Source organism: Epinephelus fuscoguttatus, linkage group LG17 (genome assembly GCF_011397635.1).
Source record: "Epinephelus fuscoguttatus linkage group LG17, E.fuscoguttatus.final_Chr_v1".
Taxonomy (NCBI): domain Eukaryota; kingdom Metazoa; phylum Chordata; class Actinopteri; order Perciformes; family Serranidae; genus Epinephelus; species Epinephelus fuscoguttatus.
The window spans coordinates 29,091,172-29,107,443 of record NC_064768.1 but is presented as its reverse complement, the minus strand read 5'-3'; the positions used below and the strand labels follow the sequence as shown (position 1 = coordinate 29,107,443).

General features: G+C 46.2%; 2 protein-coding genes and 1 pseudogene across 4 annotated transcripts; all 3 read left to right on the top strand.

The window, feature by feature from the left end:
• The first annotated feature begins 126 nt into the window (after positions 1-126).
• Positions 127-15,219, top strand: LOC125905085 (biotinidase-like). Of its 3 annotated transcripts, XM_049602917.1 has the most exons (7): positions 127-300; positions 12,191-12,301; positions 13,214-13,363; positions 13,490-13,641; positions 13,740-13,923; positions 14,000-14,599; positions 14,673-15,219. In XM_049602917.1, the coding sequence occupies exons 1-7, from the start codon at positions 232-234 to the stop codon at positions 14,943-14,945; spliced, it is 1,539 nt and encodes a 512-aa protein (XP_049458874.1). In that variant the 5' UTR covers positions 127-231; the 3' UTR covers positions 14,946-15,219. The 3 variants fall into 3 exon arrangements, with proteins under 3 accessions (XP_049458874.1, XP_049458875.1, XP_049458873.1); XM_049602918.1 differs by lacking the exons at positions 127-300; positions 12,191-12,301 and adding an exon at positions 332-409; XM_049602916.1 differs by lacking the exon at positions 127-300 and having other exon boundaries at positions 12,002-12,301.
• Positions 3,970-6,659, top strand: LOC125905091 (biotinidase-like; annotated as a pseudogene).
• On the top strand, positions 7,842-10,911 carry LOC125905092 (biotinidase-like). Its single transcript, XM_049602926.1, has 6 exons — positions 7,842-8,126; positions 8,664-8,813; positions 8,942-9,093; positions 9,203-9,380; positions 9,456-10,007; positions 10,086-10,911. The coding sequence occupies exons 1-6, from the start codon at positions 7,914-7,916 to the stop codon at positions 10,356-10,358; spliced, it is 1,518 nt and encodes a 505-aa protein (XP_049458883.1). The 5' UTR covers positions 7,842-7,913; the 3' UTR covers positions 10,359-10,911.
• Positions 15,220-16,272: the final 1,053 nt, after the last annotated feature.

Genomic DNA, 16,272 nt, shown 5'->3' with positions numbered 1-16,272 from the left:
AATTATATCAGAATTTAGTTTAATGTCCCTCCCTGAAGCCAAAGTAGAAAAATAAGTCCCTCCCCAGGAGTGCCTAAAAATTTATTTGCTGTACCTCCCTCGTTTCGCCCCGTCTTATAACAAACAGACCAAACAATCCCCAACATTAACAGGTCTGTCGGGTTTACAACCTTTGTGTCCACACTGAAAGACTGGAACAATGTTTTGGGTCGTTGTTGTGAGTTTTTTTTAATGTCAGTCATTGTTCATACTGGGCCTGTCATGAATTCCTCCTATGTTGCTGCTGTGTATGAGCACAACGTAATCTTGAACCCAGACCCTCGTGTCCCTGTCCCGCCCTGAAGCCCTGCAGCATATGCAGAAAACCCTGGATATCTACGAGGAGCAGGCAGCCCGGGCTGCTCAGCAGGTATGGTCAGGTTTGGAGTTATTTATTATTTAGTTTTTTACTGCTCATTTCTGTGAGACAGACAAACTTATGACAGTACAATCCTACATTTCACAACTCCTGTTAATTTTTAACTCAAACTCTTCACTGGACTGATCCTTGGACCCCTTTGGCAGAAGTCTCAGACACCACTGCTGTTGTCACTTGCCATCAATTGCACAATATTTAACAGTAAACTGAGCTTGAATCTTAATCACAGACCACTAAATTTAAGAATAAGTTTCTGTTTGGTAAGTGACATAAGTCAGTAAAAAACACAGTCAGGATATTAGCAGTAAAGAAATCCATCCCAAGCTTGTGATGGCAGGGTGCTTATGAGGGTGGGCATATATTACTGCAAACGAATCAGTGTTCCCAAGTTAACTTGGTAACCAGGAGTGCTTGTTTTTCTCTTTGTTCTCACATAAAGAAGCACATTTAATGTCACACACTTCATAACTACAGTAGAGTAATGGAGCTTGTCTCATCTCTGTACTCTGTCCTCATCTTCCCTCGATCAGGGAGCCCAAATCCTGGTGTTTCCAGAAGACGGTATTCATGGTTTCAACTACAGCCGTTCATCCATCTCTGGCTACTTAGAAACCATTCCTGACCCCCAGCAGGAGAGCTGGAACCCCTGCACAGAGCCAGGCAGATACAACAACACTGAGGTGCACAATCACACTTCTAGATTTAAAGTTGTTATTGAACAGGCACTCTGACATGTGATATACTGACATGAAGACACCACTATGCTGCTCAAAGGCTTCACTCATGCAACACCAGTCTGTGAATTCTACAGGTTCTCCAGCGGTTGAGCTGTATGGCCCGTCGTTACAACCTCTATGTGGTGGCCAACGTGGCTGACCTGCAGCCCTGCCCCCTGAAGACTGACCCCTCCTCCTCCTGTCCCCCTGATGGACACTGGCAGTTCAACACCAACGTGGTTTTCAGGTGCAGTGTAGACCTTGAAATAGAAATAGTGTAGCTGAAGTCAGGCAAGAACACCAATAAATAATTTCCTAGTCTGTGTGAACTGTTCACAGAATCTTTTTTCTTACAGCTCAGATGGCCTGCTGGTGGCACGCTACCATAAATACAACCTCTACTTTGAGGAATCCTTTGACACACCGCCTCAACCTGAGATCATAACGTTTGAGACACCTTTTGCTGGAACATTTGGCCTCATGATCTGTTTTGACATGCTGTTCCATGATCCCACAATTGCCCTGGTGGAGAAGGTTAAAAAAATTTGTACAAAGTTTTACATTCCAGTGTTTGGTCGTCTCTTGTCCTGACATTGGCCTCTCCTTTTAGGGTGTGCATCAGCTGATCTTTCCTACAGCCTGGATGAATGCACTCCCCCTACTGGACTCTGTCCAATTCCAGTGGGCGTTCAGCTTGGGTGCGAATGTCACCCTGCTAGCTGCCAACCTGCGTAACAACCAAATGAACATGAGAGGAAGTGGCATCTACACCCCCTTCTCTGCCACTTACTACCACGCCCAGAAAGGAGACCCAGAGGAGGGCAGGCTGCTGGTGGCCAGGGTGCCAGTGTTAGACCCACTGTGGGTGGGGCGGAGTGGAACCACAGGGGAGGGGGTAGTTCGTAGTCAGTCCACATCATCTGCATCTCCTCCAACTGAAACTGCTCCATCAGTTCCTCCCTCCTCCGCCACCTTCATCTCATCCATACTGGATGACCCATTTACATTTGTCCTCTTAAACAAGACAGAGGGTGAAGTGAACGTGTGTAATGGCACATTTTGTTGTCACCTGCAGTACCGGAGGTTTCCACAGGATGGCAGCAAAGAGCTCTACGCATTAGGCGCATTTGCTGGAAAACACAGTGGTTACAGACACTGGGCCCTGCAGGTATGAATGACAATAAGTTTGAATATTTTAAAGCTGCTTTTTGAGACTCTTGTCACATGTATCATATCTGTGTTGCAGGTGTGCGCACTGGTCCGCTGTGCAGGGTTGGACATCAGTTCCTGTGGACAGGGAGTGGAAGAGGCTGAATCTAAAATGGACTTCACGTTGGAGGGGAAGTTTGGGACCAGATATGTGTACCCTTCAGTCTTAGCTAGCAAGCTGGTCCTGGAGCAGCCTGAGCATCTGGAAACAGCTGCAGATGGCACAGTGAACATGAGACACTCGAACATGACTGGTGGGCTGCTCACTGCCTGTCTGTTCGGACGAATGTATCACCTTGACAATGAGTGAACTGCTTAGGAATAGACGGTTGTGTCAGAGGAACAATGTCAAATACTTTTTAAAAAATGATTTATAAAACCACATTTATATGTGTGAGTGACAGCTGCCAATGTCTTCTATGATAGCTCAAAGAACTCTGAATAAAACACAATCTGTCCAGGCAGTACAGTGGTTCTGTTTCATTCCTTCCTCACATGTAGATTGTAGTAGCCCAGAATGCAAAAAATCAACGGAGTGAACTCTCTCTAACCAGCAGATGAAAGCTTATGAGCTTAAAGCATTGATGTGGGCTCCACTTACCTCACTAACCCTTTAGGTAGTTGCCTGGGATTCGTGTGAGGATGATGTAATGTCATCAGGGCCATCAAGGGAACTCATTTCTAAGTTTAAAGGCTGTGAAGACAGCAGGCTGAGCAAAGTACTCCGGACATCCCTCTTCCCAGCAACACTTTCCAGCTCCTCCTGGGGGACCCAGAAGGTGTTCCGGGTGAGACGAGATCGATAATCCAACCAGTGTGTTCTGGGTTTGGGCTGGGGCCTCCTACCTGTTAGATGTTCCTTGAACACCTCTGACTGGAGGCAACCAGGAAGCATCCTAATCAGATGCCAGATCCACCTCAACTGGCCCTTTTTGACCTAAAGTAGCAGCAGTTCTACTCCACGCTCCTTCAGGATGTCTGCGCTTCTCACCCTGTCTTGAAGGCTGAGACCAGTCAACCTTCAGAGGAAACATGTTTTGACTGCTTGTACCCACAATCTCATTCTTTGCATGACTAGGTGTTTTACAGCTGAATATGAAGCAGTCAAAGTGAGAGTCAGCACCTTCAGTCTTAGGCCATAGTTTTCTGCTGAAAAATGGTGGATCTCTCTCTCTGGGTTGGGAGTGAGTTACCACCCTAAGTGAAGGAGTTAAACTAACTCGGGGTCTTGTTCATGAGTGAGGGTAAAATAAGCAGAATTCCAGAGATGAGGTATTATACCAGTGGAGATGGAAATATAAAATATGTGTCTTATTTATTTGCTCAGTGATAAATGTGGTGGAACGCTGATAATGATCTAAGGAAAATGCAAATCCTTTTTCTAAACTGCATCATCATTCAAACTGTGAGTGTACCTCAGCAGAAGATGGGTGCATGACAGCCACCCATCCACACAGAAATTTTGTAATCCTATCAACACGCAAATAACCCGCACAGATACAAAAGTGGATGCAGCCAGAATTATATCAGAATTTAGTTTAATGTCCCTCCCTGAAGCCAAAGTACAAAAATAAGTCCCTCCTAAATATTGATTTGCCGTACCTCCCTCGTTTCGCCCCGTCTTATAACAAACAGACCAAACAATCCCCAACATTAACAGGTCTGTCGGGTTTACAACCTTTGTGTCCACACTGAAAGACTGGAACAATGTTTTGGGTCGTTGTTGTGAGTTTTTTTTTAATGTCAGTCATTGTTCATACTGGGCCTGTCATGAATTCCTCCTATGTTGCTGCTGTGTATGAGCACAACGTAATCTTGAACCCGGACCCTCATGTCCCCCTGTCCCGCCCTGAAGCCCTGCAGCATATGCAGAAAACCTGGATATCTACGAGGAGCAGGCAGCCCGGGCTGCTCAGCAGGTATGGTCAGGTTTGGAGTTATTTATTATTTAGTTTTTACTGCTCATTTCTGTGAGACAGACAAACTTATGACAGTACAATCCTACATTTCACAACTCCTGTTAATTTTTAACTCAAACTCTTCATTGGACTGATCCTTGGACCCCTTTGGCAGAAGTCTCAGACACCACTGCTGCTGTCACTTGCCATCAATTGCACAATATTTAACAGTAAACTGAGCTTGAATCTTAATCACAGACCACTGAATTTAAGAATAAGATTCTGTTTGGTAAGTGACATAAGTCGGTAAAAAACACAGTCAGGATATTAGCAGTAAAGAAATCCATCCCAAGCTTGTGATGGCAGGGTGCTTATGAGGGTGGGCATATATTACTGCAAACGAATCAGTGTTCCCAAGTTAACTTGGTAACCAGGAGTGCTTGTTTTTCTCTTTGTTCTCACATAAAGAAGCACATTTAATGTCACACACTTCATGACTACAGTAGAGTAATGGAGCTTGTTTCATCGTTGTACTCTGCCCTCATCTTCCCTCAATCAGGGAGCCCAGATCCTGGTGTTTCCAGAAGACGGTATTCATGGTTTCAACTACAGCCGTTCGTCCATCTCTGGCTACTTAGAAACCATTCCTGACCCCCAGCAGGAGAGCTGGAACCCCTGCACAGAGCCGGGCAGATACAACAACACTGAGGTGCACAATCACACTTCTAGATTTAAAGTTATTATTGAACAGGCACTCTGACATGTGATATACTGACATGAAGACACCACTATGCTGCTCAGAGCCTTCAGTCATACAACACCAGTCTGTGAATTCTACAGGTTCTCCAGCGGTTGAGCTGTATGGCCCGTCGTTACAACCTCTATGTGGTGGCCAACATGCCTGACCTGCAGCCCTGCCCCCTGAAGACTGACCCCTCCTCCTCCTGTCCCCCTGATGGACGCTGGCAGTTCAACACCAACGTGGTTTTCAGGTGCAGTGTAGACCTTAAAATAGAAATAGTGTAGCTGAAGTCAGGCAAGAACACCAATAAATAATTTCCTAGTCTGTGTGAACTGTTCACAGAATCTTTTTTCTTACAGCTCAGATGGCCTGCTGGTGGCACGCTACCATAAATACAACCTCTACTTTGAGGAATCCTTTGACACACCGCCTCAACCTGAGATCATAACGTTTGAGACACCTTTTGCTGGAACATTTGGCCTCATGATCTGTTTTGACATCCTGTTCCATGATCCCACAATTGCCCTGGTGGAGAAGGTAAAAAAATTTGTACAAAGTTTTACATTCCTGTGTTTGGTCGTCTCTTGTCCTGACATTGGCCTCTCCTTTTAGGGTGTGCATCAGCTGATCTTTCCTACAGCCTGGATGAATGCACTCCCCCTACTGGACTCTGTCCAATTCCAGTGGGCGTTCAGCTTGGGTGCCAATGTCACCCTGCTAGCGGCCAACCTGCGTAACAACCGAATGAACATGAGAGGAAGTGGCATCTACACCCCCTTCTCTGCCACTTACTACCACGCCCAGAAAGGAGACCCAGAGGAGGGCAGGCTGCTGGTGGCCAGGGTGCCAGTGTTAGACCCACTGTGGGTGGGGCAGAGTGGAACCACAGGGGAGGGGGTAGTTCGTAGTCAGTCCACATCATCTGCATCTCCTCCAACTGAAACTGCTCCATCAGTTCCTCCCTCCTCCGCCACCTTCATCTCATCCATACTGGATGACCCATTTACATTTGTCCTCTTAAACAAGACAGAGGGTGAAGTGAACGTGTGTAATGGCACATTTTGTTGTCACCTGCAGTACCGGAGGTTTCCACAGGATGGCAGCAAAGAGCTCTATGCATTAGGCGCATTTGCTGGAAAACACAGTGGTTACAGACACTGGGCCATGCAGGTACGAATGACAATAAGTTTGAATATTCTAAAGGTGCTTTTTGAGACTCTTGTCACATGTATCATATCTGTGTTGCAGGTGTGTGCACTGGTCCGCTGTGCAGGGTTGGACATCAGTTCCTGTGGACAGGGAGTGGAAGAGGCTGAATCTAAAATGGACTTCACGTTGGAGGGGAAGTTTGGGACCAGATATGTGTACCCTTCAGTCTTAGCTAGTAAGCTGGTCCTGGAGCAGCCTGAGCATCTGGAAAGAGCTGCAGATGGCACAGTGACCATGAGACACTCGAACATGACTGGTGGGCTGCTCACTGCCTGTCTGTTCGGACGAATGTATCACCTTGACAATGAGTGAACTGCTTAGGAATAGACGGTTGTGTCAGAGGAACAATGTCAAATACTTTTTAAAAAATGATTTATAAAACCACATTTATATGTGTGAGTGACAGCTGCCAATGTCTTCTATGATAGCTCAAAGAACTCTGAATAAAAACACAATCTGTCCAGGCAGTACAGTGGTTCTGTTTCATTCCTTCCTCACATGTAGATTGTAGTAGCCCAGAATGCAAAAAATCAACGGAGTGAACTCTCTCTAACCAGCAGATGGAAGCTTATGAGCTTAAAGCATTGATGTGGGCTCCACTTACCTCACTAACCCTGTAGGTAGTTGCCTGGGATTCGTGTGAGGATGATGTAATGTCATCAGGGCCATCAAGGGAACTCATTTCTAAGTTTAAAGGCTGTGAAGACAGCAGGCTGAGCAAAGTACTCCGGACATCCCTCTTCCCAGCAACACTTTCCAGCTCCTCCTGGGGGACCCAGAAGGTGTTCCGGGTGAGACGAGATCTATAATCCAACCAGTGTGTTCTGGGTTTGGGCTGGGGCCTCTTACCTGTTGGATATTCCTTGAACACCTCTGACTGGAGGCAACCAGGAAGCATCCTAATCAGATGCCAGATCCACCTCAACTGGCCCTTTTTGACCTAAAGTAGCAGCAGTTCTACTCCACGCTCCTTCAGGATGTCTGCGCTTCTCACCCTGTCTTGAAGGCTGAGACCAGTCAACCTTCAGAGGAAACATGTTTTGACCGCTTGTACCCACAATCTCATTCTTTGCATGACTAGGTGTTTTACAGCTGAATATGAAGCAGTCAAAGTGAGAGTCAGCACCTTCAGTCTTAGGCCATAGTTTTCTGCTGAAAAATGGTGGATCTCTCTCTCTGGGTTGGGAGTGAGTTACCACCCTAAGTGAAGGAGTTAAACTAACTCGGGGTCTTGTTCATGAGTGAGGGTAAAATAAGCAGAATTCCAGATATGAGGTATTATACCAGTGGAGATGGAAATATAAAATATGTGTCTTATTTATTTGCTCAGTGATAAATGTGGTGGAACGCTGATAATGATCTAAGCAAAATGCAAATCCTTTTTCTAAACTGCATCATCATTCAAACTGTGAGTGTACCTCAGCAGAAGATGGGTGTATGACAGCCACCCATCCACACAGAAATTTTGTAATCCTATCACCACGCAAATAACCTGCATAGATACAAAAGTGGATGCAGCCAGAATTATATCAGAATTTAGTTTAATGTCCCTCCCTGAAGCCAAAGTAGAAAAATAAGTCCCTCCCCAGCTGTGCCTACAAATGTATTTGCCGTACCTCCCTCGTTTCGCCCCGTCTTATAACAAACAGAACAAACAATCCCCAACATTAACAGGTCTGTCGGGTTTACAACCTTTGTGTCCACACTGAAAGACTGGAACAATGTTTTGGATCTTTGTTGTTAGTTTTTTTTTAATGTCAGTCATTGTTCATACTGGGCCTGTCATGAATTCCTCCTATGTTGCTGCTGTGTATGAGCACAACGTAATATTGAACCCGGACCCTCGTGTCCCCCTGTCCCGCACTGCAGCCCTGCAGCATATGCAGAAAAACCTGGATATCTACGAGGAGCAGGCAGCCCGGGCTGCTCAGCAGGTATGGTCAGGTTTGGAGTTATTTATTATTTAGTTTTTTACTGCTCATTTCTGTGACAGACAAACTTATGACAGTACAATCCTACATTTCACAACTCCTGTTAATTTTTAACTCAAACTCTTCACTGGACTGATCCTTGGACCCCTTTGGCAGAAGTCTCAGACACCACTGCTGTTGTCATTTGCCATCAATTGCACAATATTTAACAGTAAACTGAGCTTGAATCTTAATCACAGACCACTAAATTTAACAATAGGTTTCTGTTTGATAAGTGACATAAGTCAGTAAAAAACACAGTCAGGATATTAGCAGTAAAGAAATCCATCCCAAGCTTGTGATGGCAGGGTGCTTATGAGGGTGGGCATATATTACTGCAAACGAATCAGTGTTCCCAAGTTAACTTGGTAACCAGGAGTGCTTGTTTTTCTCTTTGTTCTCACATAAAGAAGCACATTTAATGTCACACACTTCATGACTACAGTAGAGTAATGGAGATTGTCTCATCTCTGTACTCTGTCCTCATCTTCCCTCGATCAGGGAGCCCAGATCCTGGTGTTTCCAGAAGACGGTATTCATGGTTTCAACTACAGCCGTTCGTCCATCTCTGGCTACTTAGAAACCATTCCTGACCCCCAGCAGGAGAGCTGGAACCCCTGCACAGAGCCGGGCAGATACAACAACACTGAGGTGCACAATCACACTTCTAGATTTAAAGTTACTGAACAGGCACTCTGACATGTGACATACTGACATGAAGACACCACTATGCTGCTCAGAGCCTTCACTCATACAACACCAGTCTGTGAATTCTACAGGTTCTCCAGCGGTTGAGCTGTATGGCCCGTCGTTACAGCCTCTATGTGGTGGCCAACGTGGCTGACCTGCAGCCCTGCCCCCTGAAGACTGACCCCTCCTCCTCCTGTCCCCCTGATGGACGCTGGCAGTTCAACACCAACGTGGTTTTCAGGTGCAGTGTAGACCTTGAAATAGAAATAGTGTGGCTGAAGTCAGGCAAGAACACCAATAAATAATTTCCTAGTCTGTGTGAACTGTTCATAGAATCTTTTTTCTTACAGCTCAGATGGCCTGCTGGTGGCGCGCTACCATAAACACAACCTCTACTTTGAGGAATCCTTTGACACACCGCCTCAACCTGAGATCATAACGTTTGATACACCTTTTGCTGGAACATTTGGCCTCATGACCTGCTTTGACATCCTGTTCCATGATCCCACAATTGCCCTGGTGGAGAAGGTTAAAAAAATTGTACAAAGTTCTACATTCCTGTGTTTGGTCTTCTCTTATCCTGACATTGGCCTCTCCTTTTAGGGTGTGCGTCAGCTGATCTTTCCTACAGCCTGGATGAATGCACTCCCCCTACTGGACTCTGTCCAATTCCAGCGGGCATTCAGCTTGGGTGCCAATGTCACCCTGCTAGCAGCCAACCTGCGTAACAACCGAATGAACATGAGAGGAAGTGGCATCTACACCCCCTTCTCTGCCACTTACTACCACGCCCAGAAAGGAGACCCAGAGGAGGGCAGGCTGCTGGTGGCCAAGGTGCCAGTGTTAGACCCACTGTGGGTGGGGCGGAGTGGAACCACAGGGGAGGGGGTAGTTAGTAGTCAGTCCACATCATCTGCATCTCCTCCATCTGAAACTGCTCCATCAGTTCCTCCCTCCTCCACCACCTCCATCTCATCCATTCTCTATGAGCCAATTGTCTTCTTAAACCAGACAGAGGGTGAAGTGAATGTCTGTCATGGCAGCTTTTGCTGTCACCTGCAGTACCGGAGGTTTCCACAGGGTGGCAGTGAAGAGCTCTACGCATTTGGAGCATTTGCTGGAACACACACTGATCACAGACGCTGGGCCCTGCAGGTACTATTTCAAGGAATTTTGAATATTCTAAAGGTGCTTTTTGATACTCTTGTCACATGTATCATATCTGTGTTGCAGGTGTGTGCACTGGTCCGCTGTGCAGGGTTGGACATCAGTTCCTGTGCAGAGGGAGTGGAAGAGGCTGAATCTAAAATGGACTTCACGTTGGAGGGGAAGTTTGGGACCAGATATGTGTACCCTTCAGTCTTAGCTAGTAAGCTGGTCCTGGAGCAGCCTGAGCATCTGGAAACAGCTGCAGATGGCACAGTGACCATGAGACACTCGAACATGACTGGTGGGCTGCTCACTGCCTGTCTGTACGGACGAATGTATCACCTTGACAATGAGTGAACTGCTTTGGAATCAATGGGTGTGTTGGGAGAACAATGACAGAGGTGAAAACTGATTTGAAAAAATAAAATGTTCTGACCGAGACTGAAAATGATAATTTAGCTGTTTAACATTTGTCTTAGAATGTATGAAAGAAGTGGACAAAGCCAACTATAGCATACCCTGCTGTTTCATCTGTTTTCCTCTCAATGGGATCATTATTTACAAAATGAACATCATGCTGTATTGCAGAAAACTAGAAACTAGCCGTTGAGATCATAAACTCCTCAGGAAAATGTTTACTGATGTAATTAATCATGTGAGGAGTTGGGTCATATTCTCATTGACTCCTGTAAAATCTTCTTCATGCACTCATTGAAGTCGCCCCCTGCTGGCCATTTGAACAAATGCCAGTTTGAGGCACTTCTGCATTGGACTCAGGAGTCTACGTCCACTTCACATAACTGCACTCTACCTCACTCTACTAAAATACTAAAATAAAGAGGAAAAATCCTCTTGTCAGCACATAAAGCTCCAAAGTGAAGATATAAGCAAGGAACAACCTCTTTGCCTGCACACAAACTCAGTCATCTTGGCGAGCATCTGTGGCATTGCAATGGATCATGGGAATTGTAGTACATTGCTGCAGACTCCAATTCAGTAACCTTCCACTGTTATTCAGGGGCAATGTCATGTCCAAGGTGCAGCCGTCCTTCGGCCCAGTATTGACAAAATCAAACGTGTTTCCAGTGGGCATCGGCCTCCGCCAGGGCTGTCCCTTGTCAGTGACTCTATTTGTGATATTAATGGACAGCATCTCAGGAAGCAGCTGGGGTGAGCATGGGGTCTGGTTTGTGGACCTCAGAGTTGCGTCTCTGCTCTTTTCCAGTGATGTGGTTCTGACAGCTTCAACAGCCGTGACCTCCAGCTTGCACTGGGGCTGATTGCTGCCGAATGTGAAGCTGTCGGGATGAGAGTCACTGCCTCCAAGTCTTGGGCCATGTTTTTCTGTCCTGCAGTCCCATCTTTTGAAATTCAAACCTTCTGAAGTTTGCTACTCAGGGGTATGGCTGTATTCTGGGCTTGCAGCAACAATGGGGATGTCACTATCACAGATCTGTGTGGCGGTTTCCTGGATGGTATTACTTTCTTAAGGTTTTGTAGTTCCTGGATTACCCTCCCTTCACCATAAATAACCATAATTTTTTATATTTACACCGAACGTGGGTGGTATTGGAGCCAATGCAATGAGCAAAGAGCAGAGAGTGAGTGAGAGTTGTCACCAAAACAAACAGCTTATTTCTTAAGCAAAATGCACATCCTCCTTACAAATGTATCATCATACAAACTGTGTGTGCACCTTAGCAGAATAAAGATGCATGACAGCCATCCGTCCCACCACACAAAAACAAACTTTGATAACCCCACACATGACACACACAAACACACACACACATAGCCAGCATTAGTAATGTGCATATTTGTGACAGTTTTCCCAAATAAACTGCAACATATACAACAGTGGCAGCAGCGTCCAGAAAAAATATCAGTAACTTAGCTTTAACTAAGTTTTATGTCCCTCCTCAAAACTATAATAAATAATAGAAGTCCCTCCCCACCAGTGCCTAAAACTGTATTTGCCGTACCTCCCTCGTTTCACCCCTTCTTATAGCAAACAGAACAAACAATCCCCAACATTAACAGGTCTCTTGGGTTTACAACCTTTGTGTCCACACTGAAAGACTGGAACAATGTTTTGGGTCGTTGTTGTGAGTTTTTTTTTAATGTCAGTCATTGTTCATACTGGGCCTGTCATGAATTCCTCCTATGTTGCTGCTGTGTATGAGCACAAGATAATCTTGAACCCGGACCCTCGTGTCCCCCTGTCCCGCCCTGAAGCCCTGCAGCATATGCAGAAAAACCTGGATATCTACGAGGAGCAGGCAGCCCGGGCTGCTCAGCAGGTATGGTCAGGTTCGGAGAGTTTTTTCTTATTTAGTTGCTCACTGCGTACTTCTGTAGGAGTTAATGTTGAACTTGTCACAGTATTAGAGGGTTTGTCATGTATTTCACAATTGTTGTTGAGTTTGGATTTGTTGTTTGAGTTTTTAACTCAAACTGTTCCTTGGATTGATCTTTGGATCCCTTAAGTAAAGTCTCCAATGTTACTGCCATTGTAACTTGCAATTTGTTGTATAATATTTAATTGTTAGCTGAGGTTTGATCATGACTAGAGACCACTGAATTTAAGGATCAGTGGCTGTTGGATCAGCAACAAAACTCACTAAAAAGCACAGTCAGGATATTATAAATAAAATTCCATGCCTTAAACTTGTGATGGCAGGGTGCTTATATTACCGCAAACAAGTCAGTGTTCCCTATGGCGGCACGGTGGTGTGGTGGTTAGCACTCTCGCCTCACAGCGAGAGGGTTGCCGGTTCGATGCCGGGCGTGGGAGCCCTTCTGTGCGGAGTTTGCATGTTCTCCCCGTGTCAGCGTAGGTTCTCTCCGGGCACTCCGGCTTCCTCCCACAGTCCAAAGACATGCAGATTGGGGACTAGGTTAATTGGTGACTCTAAATTGTCCGTAGGTGTGAATGTGAGCGTGAATGGTTGTTTGTCTCTATGTGTCAGCCCTGCGATAGTCTGGCGACCTGTCCAGGGTGTACCCTGCCTCTCGCCCAATGTAGCTGGGATAGGCTCCAGCCCCCCCGCGACCCTCAAGAGGATGAAGCGGTTAGAAGATGAATGAATGAAGTCAGTGTTCCAAAGTAAACTCAATAAAGAAGCAAATTTAAAGTACCACAGTGCACAACTACAGTAGAGTAATGAAGATTGTCTCATCTCTGTACTCTGTCCTCATCTTCCCTCGATCAGGGAGCCCAGATCCTGGTGTTTCCAGAAGACGGTATTCATGGTTTCGAATTCAGCCGTTCGTCCATCTCTGGCTACTTAGAAGCCATTCCTGACCCCCAGCAGGAGAGCTGGAACCCCTGCACAGAGCCAGGCAGATACAACAACACTGAGGTGCTGAGGTGCACAATCACACTTCTAGACTTAAAGTTGTTATTGAACAGGCACATACTGACATGAAGACACCACTATGCTGCTCAGAGCCTTCAGTCATGCAACACCAGTCTGTGAATTCTACAGGTTCTCCAGCGGTTGAGCTGTATGGCCCGTCGTTACAACCTCTATGTGGTGGCCAACATGGCTGACCTGCAGCCCTGCCCCCTGAAGACTGACCCCTCCTCCTCCTGTCCCCCTGATGGACGCTGGCAGTTCAACACCAACGTGGTTTTCAGGTGCAGTGTAGACCTTAAAATAGCTGAAGCGCGGCAAGTACATCTGCACACTGTTTCCTAGTCTGTGTGAACTGTTAACAGACTCTTCTTTAATGCAGCTCAGATGGCCTGCTGGTGGCGCGTTACCATAAATACAACCTCTATCAAAAGTATGAGAAGGCCTTCAATAAGCCACCGCAACCTGAGATCATAACATTTGATACACCTTTTGCTGGAAGGTTTGGCCTCATCATCTGCTTTGACATGCTGTTCCATGATCCCACAATTGCCCTGGTGGAGATGGTAAAAAATTCTGTACAAAGTTCTACATTCCTGTTTTTGGTCTTCTCGCACACCCTAAAAGTCTCTCTCCTTTTAGGGTGTGCGTCAGCTGATCTTTCCTACAGCCTGGACGAGTGCACTCCCCCTACTGGGCTCTGTCCAATTCCAGCGGGCATTCAGCTTGGCTGCCAATGTCACCCTGCTAGCGGCCAACCTGCGTAATAGCCGACGGAACATGAGGGGAAGTGGCATCTACACCCCCTTCTCTGCCACTTACTACCACGCCCAGAAAGGAGAGCCAGAGGAGGGCAGGCTGCTGGTGGCCAGGGTGCCAGTGTTAGACCCACTGTGGGTGGGGCGGAGTGGGACCACAGGGGAGGGGGTAGTTAGTAGTCAGTCCACATCATCTACACTTAAAGACTCTGGAAACTGTCACCAAGAGAGCTGCTTAGATTCTCCTCCTCCTGAAACAGCTCCATCAGTTCCTCCCTCCTCCGCCACCTTCATCTCATCCATGCTGGGTGACCCATTTACATTTGTCCTCTTAAACCAGACAGAGGGTGAAGTGAACGTGTGTAATGGCACATTTTGTTGTCACCTGCAGTACCGGAGGTTTCCACAGGGTGGCAGTGAAGAGATCTACGCGTTTGGAGCATTTGCTGGAATACACACTGTGAAGGGACGCTGGGCCCTGCAGGTATGAATGACAATAAGTTTGAATATTTCTGCTCTTTGAGACTCTTGTCACATGTATCATATCTGTGTTGCAGGTGTGCGCACTGGTCCGCTGTGCAGGGTTGGACATCAGTTCCTGTGGACAGGGAGCGGAAGAGGCTGAATCTGAAATGGACTTCACGTTGGAGGGGAAGTTTGGGACCAGATATGTGTACCCTTCAGTCTTAGCTAGCAAGCTGGTCCTGGAGCAGCCTGAGCATCTGGAAACAGCTGCAGATGGCACAGTGACCATGAGACACTCGAACATGACTGGTGGGCTGCTCACTGCCTGTCTGTTCGGACGCATGTATCACCTTGACAATGAGTGAACTGCTTTGGAATAGATGGTTGTGTCAGAGGAACAATGTCAAATACAGTTTTTAAAACCACACATATATGTGTGTGAGTGACAATGTCTTCTATGATAGCTCAAAGAACTCTGAATAAAAACACAATCTGTCCAGGCAGTACAGTGGTTCTGTTTCATTCCTTCCTCACATGTAGATTGTAGTAGCCCAGAATGCAAAAAATCAACGGAGTGAACTCTCTCTAACCAGCAGATGGAAGCTTATGAGCTTAAAGCATTGATGTGGGCTCCACTTACCTCACTAACCCTGTAGGTAGTTGCCTGGGATTCGTGTGAGGATGATGTAATGTCATCAGGGCCATCAAGGGAACTCATTTCTAAGTTTCAAGGCTGTGAAGACAGCAGGCTGAGCAAAGTACTCCGGACATCCCTCTTCCCAGCAACACTTTCCAGCTCCTCCTGGGGGACTCCGAAGGTGTTCCGGGTGAGACGAGATCTATAATCCAACCAGTGTGATCTGGGTTTGGGCTGGGGCCTCCTACCTGTTGGATGTTTCTTGAACATCTCTGACTGGAGGCAACCAGGAAGCATCCTAATCAGATGCCAGATCCACCTCAACTGGCCCTTTTTGGCATAAAGGAGCAGCAGCTCTACTCCACGCTCCTTCCAGATGTCTGTGCTTCTCATCCTATTTTCTTATAACAAACAGAACAAACAATCCCCAACATTAACAGGTCTGTCTGGTTTACAACCTTTGTGTCCACACTGAAAGACTGGAACAATGTTTTGGGCTGTTGTTGTGAGATTTTTTTAATGTCAGTCATTGTTCATACTGGGCCTGTCATGAATTCCTCCTATGTTGCTGCTGTGTATGAGCACAACTTAATCCTGAACCTGGACCCTCGTGTCCCCCTGTCCCGCCCTGCAGCCCTGCAGCATATGCAGAAAACCTGGATATCTACGAGGAGCAGGCAGCCCGGGCTGCTCAGCAGGTATGGTCAGGTTCAGTTATTTCTTATTTAGTTTCTTACTTCCTGCCTGCTGCTGTCAGGCTACATAACCAGCACTGCTCACAGTAAACTGCACCGTGGACACTTTATGGACACCACTATAAGCAATGCTGTCCCCCATGTTGTTGTTTGTTTGCACATTCAATATTCACTTTGCACTAAATATGTTCACTTTAATCTATTGCTCACTTTTTACCCACTGCTCATTATTATTATTATTGTTATTTATTGCTGTTTCTTGTATTTTTTTGTACTTTTTTCTGCATGCTTAGTTTTTTAAGTTTTTAAATATTGAAATCTTTAATTTGACTCTTTACCCTTGACTGCTGTAACACTGGA

Bases quoted from the DNA above. Each gene is read 5' to 3' on its own strand.
- LOC125905085 (XM_049602916.1), top strand. From the start codon at position 12,089: ATGTTTTGGGTCGTTGTTGTGAGTTTTTTTTTAATGTCAGTCATTGTT. The intron at 13,364-13,489 runs GTGCTGAGGTGC...TGAATTCTACAG, and splicing joins GCAGATACAACAACACTGAG to GTTCTCCAGCGGTTGAGCTG. The intron at 14,600-14,672 runs GTATGAATGACA...TCTGTGTTGCAG, and splicing joins AGGGACGCTGGGCCCTGCAG to GTGTGCGCACTGGTCCGCTG.
- LOC125905092 (XM_049602926.1), top strand. From the start codon at position 7,914: ATGTTTTGGATCTTTGTTGTTAGTTTTTTTTTAATGTCAGTCATTGTT. The intron at 8,127-8,663 runs GTATGGTCAGGT...TCCCTCGATCAG, and splicing joins CAGCCCGGGCTGCTCAGCAG to GGAGCCCAGATCCTGGTGTT. The intron at 10,008-10,085 runs GTACTATTTCAA...TCTGTGTTGCAG, and splicing joins ACAGACGCTGGGCCCTGCAG to GTGTGTGCACTGGTCCGCTG.